At 40.0% G+C, this 11,485-nt stretch overlaps 1 protein-coding gene across 1 annotated transcript in view; it reads right to left on the reverse strand.

The window, feature by feature from the left end:
• The window catches only part of DZIP1 (DAZ interacting zinc finger protein 1), a 54,797-nt gene that overhangs the window by 7,198 nt on the left and 36,114 nt on the right, over positions 1-11,485 (reverse strand). Inside the window, exons 15-20 of the mRNA XM_003789578.2 lie at positions 10,663-10,722; positions 6,049-6,191; positions 3,353-3,512; positions 2,919-3,048; positions 2,288-2,341; positions 684-865 (exon numbers count right to left, since the gene is read on the reverse strand). Of these exons, the coding sequence (XP_003789626.1) occupies positions 684-865; positions 2,288-2,341; positions 2,919-3,048; positions 3,353-3,512; positions 6,049-6,191; positions 10,663-10,722 (729 nt within the window). The remainder of the gene's footprint in view (positions 1-683; positions 866-2,287; positions 2,342-2,918; positions 3,049-3,352; positions 3,513-6,048; positions 6,192-10,662; positions 10,723-11,485) is intronic.

The following is an 11,485-nucleotide window of genomic DNA, read 5'->3' on the forward strand; positions in this document are numbered from 1 at the left end:
CTCCCAAGTAGCTGGGACCACAGGCGCCCACCACAATGCCCGGCTATTTTTTGGTTGCAGCCGTCATTGTTGTTTTGGCGGGTCCAGGCAGGGGATTCGAACCCGCCACCTTAGGTATACGTGGCTGGCGCCTTAGCCGGTTGAGCTATAGGCACCGAGCCCGTATTAGCACTTCTAACAGTCACCCACTGCTCTGGGCTGAACTGTGCCTCCCCAGACTCAGATGTTGAAGTCCTACCCCAGTCCTTCAGGATGCCACTTTATTTGGAGACAGGGCCTTTACGGAGGTCATCAGGGTAAAGTGAGGTGGCGTAGTGGTCCACCATGGCCAGTGATGTTATATGAATGGGAAACTTGGACTTGGTTTTATACTTCCAGACTCCGGAACTGAGAAAATAAGTTTCCGTCCTTTAAGCCACCCAGTCTGTGGGACTTGGCTACCGCAGCCCTAAGAAGCCGACACACCAGCCATCCCCACCTCCTTCCTCTCCTCACCTTCAACAGTGGTTAGCTGCTCAGCCCTGCCCAGCCCTGCCCAGCTTGCTCAGGCAGCACGTTTCGGGGCAGCCCTGTCCCTTCCTCACATGCTCTCCCAGCTCAGACTCCCAGTGCGTGGTGCCCCTGGGTGAGGACTAGTGTCATCAATAAGATGTCCACAAGGTTTCTCAATGACAAAAGCTCACCGGTGGGCTTGGGAGAATCATCCGAGTCCTCTGTTTCACTTTCCTCGGTCCAATCCATGTCACTCTTGATGATGTTCTTTACCAAGCTGTGAGGTGGTGGCACAGGAAGCAGGTCTGGACACATGTAGGTCTGGACGAGGTTGTCGTCCTCCAGCTCCTCTTCTGAACTGAAGGGAGGTGTCCTACGTGAATCAAAACCGAGACGGGGTGCTATTTCCTTAAGTTTCAGGATTTATGAATGATATGCCTCTTAGAAGTAGTGAGAACTTTCTCTGGGAATTCCCAGTGAGCCAGGATGGCAGGGAGCCCTGGGAGTTAGATACAGGCTGAAGAGCTGCCAAGCGTAGGGTGCACCCAAACAGACTGAAGTTACAACCTTTCTCCTCTGAACTCAAATGTGTGTGCTCTTAACAGTTTTGGTTTTACACACCTGAGAGGAACATTTCTCAGTGGAAGAAAACATTTTCCTCAAGAAAACTACTCCATCTTTTAAAATAGTATATTTTACTTATGACTTACCTTTATACTCTTTGTACCCTCAGTACTCTTATGTATGCATTCGCATTTGTATTAGCCCATGAATTAAATTAAACTCTGAAACAGAAGTTCAGAGCAGTGTTTGTTCAAGAGGGTTTACTGAACACCTACATTCTGGACAATGTGTCATTCATGTAAATGGTGAGTCAGTCTTACTACATCCCATGAAATAAAAGTCCTTTCTACGAGATCATATACATGAAGAGAAGTTTTGAGGGATGAACCATTATTTGTTGGTCTTTACTATATAACGCCTCAGTGAAGAAATATTTATGGCATCGATATCTCCAGAATAAGGCAATGAGGATAAAATTCAATTATAAGAAAATTAGTCTTACTCAGAATTAATGACAAATAATATACCTACAATTTATTGAGTACCCACAAGTACTAAGCACGGAGCCAACCCCTTTTCATATATTCTCATTTAATTTGTAGAATTATCCTGTAAAAAAGGCAGCAATATTCCCTATTACAGATAAGAAAACTGAGGCTTAAAACATACCATATTACAGATGCGAAAACAGGCTGAAATAAGTAATTGACTGAACCAGTGGTATATAAGAGATAAGCAACTGAGTTCAGATTCTTAGTATCCTCACAGAACCCAACAGAGTAAGGTCTAGGGACATTATCAACTTCCACCAGGAGCCTGCACACTAAAATACCTTTCGAAACAAACTTATGCTATCATGGATCTAAGCCATTGAAACTCAACATCAGCCATTTGGTTTTAACACACACTTACTGAGAACATGACCTTGGGGCAGGTGGCAGGGTTAGGGAGGGGGTGACTCAGCTCACTCTGGTCCCTCCTATTAATGGAGGCAACAATGTGGTCAAGGGCTAATACCTTAAGTAACAGCTGATAAAGAAACAAGGACATGGTATACAAAGGACATGGTACAAAAAGCACATCACAAAGGAACCACAAATTAATTATGATCAATTAATAATTACAGCTCAGTCAACCACAATAAGCATACTGCTTCACAATGAAAGGAAGTTCAGTGTAAAGAATGTTTAAAAAAATACTCCCAACTCTTGGGGAACTGACTAGTACTCACGTAATAACTGAAGACTTTCTGGGAAAATGATCTTCTGTGAAATTTTTCTTAATTCTAAAAAACAATAGAGAAAATAATGTATTTCTGGACTGAGTGAATAATAATACAATTTAACACGAATGTCTATAAAATTGATGATTTTTGCTTTGAACATACACTGTAGAGGGAGAGGAGCAACAAGTCTCCCTTCAACAAGGGAATTGGTGGGAACTGCAAGTGTGATTTTCTGTTGGGCCAAACACTGTTATGGATTCTTTTGTCTCCCCCAAATTCATATGCTAACCCCTCAGTGTGATGATATCTTGGGAGAGGGCCTATGGGTGTTAATTAGGCTTAGATAAGGTCATGAAGGTGGGGCCCCCTTGATGGGATTAGTGCCCTTGTAAGAAGAGGAAGAGGGACCAAAGTTCACTCTATCTTTACCATGTGGCAGCATAGCAAGAAGGCAGAAAGAGAGCCCTCCCCTAAACCCACCCTTGCTGGCACCCTGCTCTCCAATTTCCAGCCTCCAGAACTATGAGAAAATAAATTTCCATTGTTAAAGCCGCTCAGTCTACAGTATTTTGTTATGGCAGCCTAGGCTGCCTAAGACAAACATTAATAAAAAAATTTAAGGGTTGAAAATACTCACTTTGGAACAGATGTCTTATCTGTAAAAACAGCTTTTTGTCTAATCAACTGTCTGCTTTTGGGAGGAAGTTGTATCCCTTTGGGTACTTCTCCATTCGAAAGGTTATCCATTTGAGAAACATTGAACTTATCTGGAATAGTAATGACATTTGTGAATCTCCATTGCCTTTATGAATAGTAAATTAAAAAAGCAAAACCAAACAGTATAATATTGTTTAGGCTGCCATGAAAACAAACAAGTCATCTCTAGGGTTTGCAGCCCATACTGCTCCAGGGATTTGTTTTAACTTAAAAATAAAATCCAAGAACCAGCACTTAATAGTGCAAACAGTAAAGTGAAGGGCCAAAATTTGCTAATCATTTCAAATCATGAAAAGGTTGTTAAATTAAGCTCCCATTTGCAACAGTGAAATGGCAAGTGGGTAAGAGGCTCACCTGAAGAGAGTAATGTTTTCTCAATTTTACAGCTGACCTCATGTTCAAGGAATTCTCGAATTTGCTGAATGTTAGGTATTTGTCTTTCTAGCTCATATCTGGCCAATTCCACATTTCTCAGCACCTTATTAAAGTGATCACTTGGAATACCACGTATATCCTGGAAAAGTAAGATGTTAAATTAATCAACTATCCTGGGGTGTTTTTCATTCATGGGCATATTTCAGCATTAACTGTGTTAATGTTTCAATCTGTCCCTACTTGGCTCCAGATGCATGTAAGGAGGGGCTACACCAACATATAGCACACTGGCCTGGCCCTAAAAGGACCCCACAGTGCAGCTGGGCACATGAGGTGTATATATTACTGATCATGACTGGTGATCAACAACTCAAGGTCATGTGATAAGGACCAAATGGGTTCATAGAGGCTACAGAAAGGCCATCAGTGGCCCCGGTAGCCAGAGAAGGCTGAAAGGTTGGCTGGGATGTGCCCTGAAGAATGGGTAGAGTCAAATAAGTAGAAACAAGGAGGAATTTCTGGATGGGTTGGGATTAGGGTAGGGACACCTTGTTGGAAAGGTAGGCTTTGAGGCAGAAATAGGCAAGGCATATCCTCTACGCTAAAACTACAAAGACTGGGAGAGAAAGAGAGGTTAAATGCCAACTCAAACAGCTGAAAGATTATTTCACAGGGAAGAAAATGTCATCAGAGGAGACTTTCAGTTATGAAAGTAGCATAATTAAGCAGACCATTTGAGAAAATTCATCTGAACTGGATGGTACCCTTGACAGAAGAAAACCAGTTAAGGGCTATTTATTTAATAACACTGTCTCACACATACCCACCACTAATCTTAGAGTAAAAGGAATGTCTCAATTAAAATTAAAACCCCAAAACCATATGGAAACAACAGACATGAAAAACTACAGGTTCAAGAAATAATTTGCATAGGAACATTTTATGAATGTCTTTGACTTCTACTGCTCCCAAGGGTGGTCAAAACCTACCTATAAAAAGAGTCTTATGTGGAAATGAAAAAGACTGACAAGATTAAGAGTTGATGAAAGATGTGGAACAACTGAACGCTCACGCTGTAGAACAGTGTGAATGGTAACAAATGCTTCGGAAAACCACTGGGCCATACCTATTATATGAAACGTATATCCTCTTTTGACCTAGCAATTTCATTCCTAGATATATATCCAAGAAAAAGGAATGCTCATGTCCGCCAAAAGACATGTGCAAGTATTAATAACCAACAAGAGCCCCAAGTGGGAAACCCACATGTCCATAAGCAGAAGAGATAAATCGCAGGATATTCATATTTACAATAGAATACCACAACGTAATAGAGAAGGAACTACTACTACATGAAACGATAGGTATGCATCATATAGACAGAATCATAAGCAAAAGAAGCAAGCTACAGAATACTACACAGTGAAGAGATCAAAGAACAAGTAAAATTAAGTCAGAATATGCTTCAGCTCTGGTTGGGAAGTAAAGAGTGATAGTGACTAGAAAAAGATGAGAATCTTCTAGAACATTGGAACTGTTCTGTCTCCTCAGCTGGGTGCTGGTTACAGACCCATCTCACACACACACACACATCCGTGTACATACAAATCCATATATATACATATAAGTGTACAAGCTTGTACACACACAGAAAATCCATACACATACATTATATACTTATACACACATCCATGTGCAAACATACATGCATATACACATCCACACACACATACACCCATATACACGGGTCATTATGAAAGTTTTGGGACACAGAAAAATAAGGAAACATAGAATCCGTGCCAATGGGAACACATGAAACCCTCCCACCATACCAATAAGCCAAGCAAGTTGAAACTTGCTGAACCAGAAACTGTGTTTCTTGGAAGTGAAATAATGAACGATAATACAGTCTGTCTCAAAACTTTCATAGTGACCTGTGTATACACATGTATGTACAGGTATCTGCATATACATATGGATATATACTCATCCTCACATACACATGCTCATGCCCATGCCTGCACGTATGCCCATGTATGAGTATGTGTTCATACACGTGGTATACACATACATACATGTATAGGTGCATATGCAGACACACACATACAGTCAAGTACATAAACTCATCAAGTTGTTCAGTTAAAGTCTGTGCATTTTACATATATTAAGAAAAAATGTAAAAAGCAAAAAGTTTATAAGTAATATGATATAGCAAAATTATTCAATCTGGCAACAATATGAAATACAATTCATTCACCCATTCATTGGACACGTATTTATGAAGTACTGATTGTGTCACAGGCAATGATTTGGGGATTTGGGTCATAGTAAGCAGTGCTGTGACTGCTGAGTTACAACCCTGGCTCCCTCATTCCTAGCCATGTGACTTTAATCAAGTTACTTAACCTTTCTGTAAAATGTCAAGATAATAATGTCACTTATTGCAGAGATTTGTTTCTGCATTTAAACAAGTTAATGTTTATTAAGGTTTTAGATATGTGCCAGGCACACAGTGAATACAGTCTCAGTGTCTGATAAATAAAGTAGGTTGCATTACCCTCTGGTCTCCAAATGTGCACAGAAGTGATGTGCCTTCTTCTTTTCTCAGATTGTTTCTTATTTAGAAAACAAAATATTAGAAAACTAGTAAGTGTTCCAAAAATGAATGAACATACCGCATTAATCCCCAAGGTTTCTAGTTTTTCCACCAAGGTCTGTTCCAAGATTGTTCTTATTTCCTTAGTGAGGGTGGGGTTACTCTTCAAAGCTTTCCTTAAATTCACTTTGTTGTTAGTTAATTTCTGTTCATTTTCCCTTCCTGAAATAAAGTTTTTAAAAAAGTGATAAAAAAGAATTAAACGAGTACATTAAATCTCTTAAGCAGAAAATGGCAAAGTACAACTTTTAAGCAGCCAGTAAGCATTTGTAACGCTTTTAAGTTTTTGGATATTTTTGTCATTCAGCACAATATATAATGCATAAGCAATGTAGGTTTTAAAACTATTTTAAGTCTGCTTCAAAACTTCAGTGTCTTTATAGACTCTTGGTCACCTAACTGAATTTTAACTAGATAAATAATATAAGAAATATATGTGTCTATAGAATATAATGAAAAAAAATTATTTCAAAGTTTAATGTTATATCACTAGAATTAGTTGACTATTTCCTGAAAAATTCATTTGTAAGCTCAGTTAGAATTTATGTGTATCATCTTATAAAAAAAAGCCTAATGAATTTTAAATAACTAAAAGTAATAAGTTTAGTAGAACCTAAGAACATACAAAACTTCAAAATACCTCAACATATTGATGAAAATGAAGTTAACACTAAGTCGTAGGAAAAGTATATTTGTTTAAAACGACCTGTAATCGAAAACAAAGGAACCAAAAACAACGATAGGCCACATTCTCCCTTTTCCATTCCAATTCCTCTTTTATTCCCCACTAGCAAAGTGTCAAGTTCAAAGGAGTTTGGAGAAGAGGAAAGATGGAATGAGCTTTGAAAATCTGAGCCTTTATGTCCAAGGAAAGTAAAGACTTGATTTAAAAGACCCAGTGCTTGGTAGTTCAGGGCCTTAGTGAATGAACAAAGCCAGATCTGGAGGAAATATGACAAGTGCACTACCATTTTGGACAGGCCAGTCTCCAGGGGAGGCATTTTGCCCAGCAAAGGTAGCACCGGATGCCATTCCCTAGGAGTGGGCTGCAGGCCAGCTGAGCTCTCCCTTCTACTGGTCAACCACCTCTATAGATGGGATTTTTAGAGTTTGTAGCACTTGGGACTCACAGAAGATCTTGAACGAAATGCCTTTTTATTTAAGATGTTTTCTAAACCAGCAGCAAAAAATATTTCTATTAATAAAATTAATAAATGGTTTTACTGAAAGCAAAATTAGTCAAATTACAATTTGTATATCAAATAGAAACCCAAAAAAAAGTCAACATAAAGATACTTTTCTAGGTTGGGCATAGTGGTTCATACCCATAATCCCAACATATTGGGAGGCCAAGGTGGGCAGGTCCATTAGGGCCAGGAATTTAGAAACCAGCTTGGGCAACATGGCAAGACTCCATGTCTACAAAAAATTAAAAAATAAGCAGAGAATGGCACACATGCCTGTAGTCTTTGCTACTTGGGAGGCTGAGGCAGAAGGATTACTTGAACCCAGGAGTTCAAGGTAACAGGGAGCTAAGATTGTGCCACTGTATTCCGGCTTGGACAAGAAGAAAGACCGAGTCTCTCTCTAAAAAAAAAAAAAAAAAAAAAGGGGGGGGGGAGGGGAAAGAAAGAAAGAAAGAAAAAGGATACTTTTCTATATTTTGCTATTAAGAGTTTAGTAAATGGAAATTACAAAATTGCATGTGATTCTATATGATTAAAAGTCAGAAGTAATCTTAAATTATATATTCTCAGCATTCATGTTGCTATTTAACCATTCATGTTTGCAAATAAGACTATTTGCACTAAACCACTAAAAAAAGCACTTCTGTCCTAGAAAATGACAATCCATCAAAATCTTAGCTATAAGCCATCGTGCCACTGGCTTTGGCTTCTGGTGGCCATCACGTCTTCCACTGTCCAGGGCAAAAAATATAAAGCAGCACCAAGAGAGAGCCTGGAAGTCCTGGTGCTTCCATGACACACACCCCGCCCTGACTATGCAGAGAGAATTCTTTGTCTGGTATCTCAAATAATAAAGAAGCATGGCCTAAACAGAGGCTCCAAGCCCTGTTTACTCCAGAACACGGGGTCAAGCAATGCCTAGAATGGCTTGGCTACAGTTTAGAAGTGGAATCATAAAGCCTTGGGTATCAGTTGTTGAATTCATTTGCTAATATGTTCATGGTCACCCTCAACCCCAGTGACAGGTTCGTTCTGATGACTGAGTTCCTCCAAATGATGGCAGAGTAAACATATCCTTCTGTCCTCGAATTCATTTATACATCTACCTTGGTGCTTTCTTTAGGGAACCATTTATGAATAATGAAAACACCCTTGGGTAAAGGCTCTCAACAAGGGTAGGGCTGGCTGACAAAAGCAGTAGGAAAAATGTTGAGGAGACAGAGAAAAATAAAGTTTGTATGTAGAGGTGGAATTAATCACCTGAAAACCAAATCACAGCTCAAGAGTTTAGTTAAAGCACATATCACTCACCAAGACCAGTAAGAAAAAACCTTTGTAGAGGTTAGCATTTCCTTCAAATAAAAATCTGAAAACACACCCAAGCAGATGGCCAGGCTCGTGCACAAGGGCCCACGTATGTGGTCACTTACAGCAGATATATGACATACCATTTAGGGTAAGCAAGTAAGTGTAGTGCAAAGCAAATTAAAACGTAACGGGAGTTGGGAGGGTCTTTATCCATCACCGGGTAATAAACCTCATTTTTCACACGAGGATAACAAAACAGAGAGGTACCAGGGTCACCCCAAAGGCTGCCTTGCTGGCTTCCCTGTCTCTGCATTGAGTTATAGAAGCAGACGACCTGGACTTTCGTTCCAGGCTGTCACTAATTAAGCTCAGCAACTGGAGCAGGCTCCTAATCCATGCGTTTCAAGTTTTTGAAAAATAAAATGGCCTGACAGATCCGTTCTGGCCCTCACATTTTCATCTCCTATAAAACAGCAGGATCCAGAAGGCCTCTGCACAGCTGTCAAAAGCAAGGACACAAAATACACATGTGCAAGTTACTTCTTAGTAACAGCCATGGTGTTTTTGCAAGCCACTGCCAAGTTTAACTTCACAGGCATTTATCTGCAAAATGTTTGCACAAGCTGAGGAATTTATCAATGGCAATTAATCTGCTGCCAGCATGTGGCCTCCAGGGAGGTGCTAGGAGGATGCAGTCATCGGTTTCTGGGGCCATGTGGTACACACGGCCCCCAGGGCACTGTCCACAGTTTTTAGCTCTCCTATCTCCCACCAGAGTTGGGTGTGAACAAAGAGAAGGTGGCAAGGATTACTTCTCCAGTCTCCCAAATGCGGCAAAAAGCAATGATGATTTTGCTGTCAATGATCCCAAATTCCTGTCTCAAATTTGGTGAAGAACTCTAAAAGCACAGGCAGAGGGACGCAGTGTGTGGAGCTGGGAACGAAGTCAAAAGACCACTCTCGGTGATAATGTACAAATCACAGTTTCTCTTGGAACCCTCATTGACTTCTTTTTGAAATGAGTGTGAACTATATGGCTTGAGGTTCCAGCTTCAAGATTAAGTGACCCTTCCCATAAGCCTCCTGACACAATTCACAGATTCTCCAAAGGATAAGAGATTTTAAGTCTTGGACTTGATAAATGATATGTATTTAAGAAAGAGGAAGCATGTTACTTGTAAGTAAAATAATGTGCCATTTTTCAGAACTCAAAAAGGGTAAGATCTTTTCATTCTGTTTCTGGGAAACCAATAGGGATGCTTAAAGACACTATTTAACATTAAAAATTAATTGATGGGCTGGGCGCAGTGGCTCACGTCTATACTCCCAGCACTCTGGGAGGTCAGGGAGGATGGATCACCTGAACTTAGGAGTTGGAGACCAGTCGAGCAAGAGCGAGACCCCATCTCTAAAAATAGCCAGGCATGTGACAGGTACCTGTAGTCCCTGCTGAGGCACCTGCCACATGCCTGAGGCTGAGGAAGATGATCGATTGAGCCCAAGAGTTTGAGGTTGCTGTGAGCTATGACGCCATGACACTCCACTAAGGGCGACTGAGAGAGATTCTGTCTCAAAATAAATAAACAAATAAAATAATGATGGAAAATAATTTTTAGAATTGTCAAATAAAAATGAGTAAGCAGTAATAATTTTAATTATCTCCCTTGAACTTGCAAACAGCTCCCAATTTCTACCACAAAGTTATTATTTAGCATATAAATATTCCACATCCAGAGCTTACACATTATACTTTTCTTGCTATTAAAAATAATTTGAAAATGAGTACTTCCCCAGTCATTTCAGATTTGGGGTATGAGACACCACTGTGATACAAATATTTTGCTACTATCGGGGTCAAAACACAAGTATGTCAACTTGTCATCTGCTCAGACAATATCTGCGTTGAAATAAAGACTTAATTTTTTTTCAAGTTTCCTGACGCAGGGAATTTATTTCATCTGTTTGCGTAAGAACACACTAAAGCAGGATATTAGGGGGTTAATAACAAATAAAATCCAAACCTAATATGTTTTTCTTAATTTTGATACATTATGATAAAAACCACTGGCTCTTATTTTCAAGGCCTGGATTTTGGCATATGATCTATGCAGGTTAACCCTGATCAAACCCTTTGTTACCTTTTTCTTCCTCTGAAAGTTCTTCTATTGGCTCTAGTATGTGCGATGAGAATGCCTGTTCTGTTAATGAGAAAAAATAAGGACAGTATAAACAGCACAACAGTGAAGTAAAATCAGTTTCCATTCAAACCATTTCAAAGATATAATCCTATGGTATTCTTGTCATGCCTAAATAGCAATAATTCAGTAGAAAAAAAATACTGAGGCCATCAGTTAAAACTGTTTACTTTTCATCGTTTTTCTATGCATTTTCCATTAACTCCACTCAAAGGATACTATATTTTTAAATTATTGAGTTAAAGTTGCTCATTCATCTACTGAATGGTTGAAGTTAGTCTTTTAAGACATAAGGGCACAAATGCAAAAGATCTTTGTCACTTATAAAATATTCTGATCAAGGGGCTAAGTAGAAAACTAATGCAAATCCAGTATTTCAACCGTGAAAATAAGAAATTCCTGAGGCCTTGGGATTCCCACTTCCGCCTGCCCCCAGCGCTAACCCCAGGGTCTTCAAGTGGCAAGACCGAGAAGATCAATGTGTGAGGACAACAAGGAGCCATTTTCACACACCGGCACATTTCTAAGCTGTCTTTGAAGACCTCTCTGCTCTTGGAGATACCCCCACCCCCACCCCCGGGGCAAGGCTGTGGGCTGGAGAAGGCCCTGGCCCCACAGCTGGGCAGATGAAGGAAGACTGTCCCAATCTCTCCTCACAACCACAATTGCTGGGAGATGAGGTCTCTGGATGACTTTTCCCAGGGAAATGTCACATGCATACACGCAGGGAGCATTAAAAAAACTAAACCCGGCGCCAGCCACGTAC

This window comes from Otolemur garnettii, unplaced genomic scaffold (genome assembly GCF_000181295.1).
Source record: "Otolemur garnettii isolate 467f Iridium unplaced genomic scaffold, OtoGar3 scaffold00034, whole genome shotgun sequence".
NCBI lineage: Eukaryota > Metazoa > Chordata > Mammalia > Primates > Galagidae > Otolemur > Otolemur garnettii.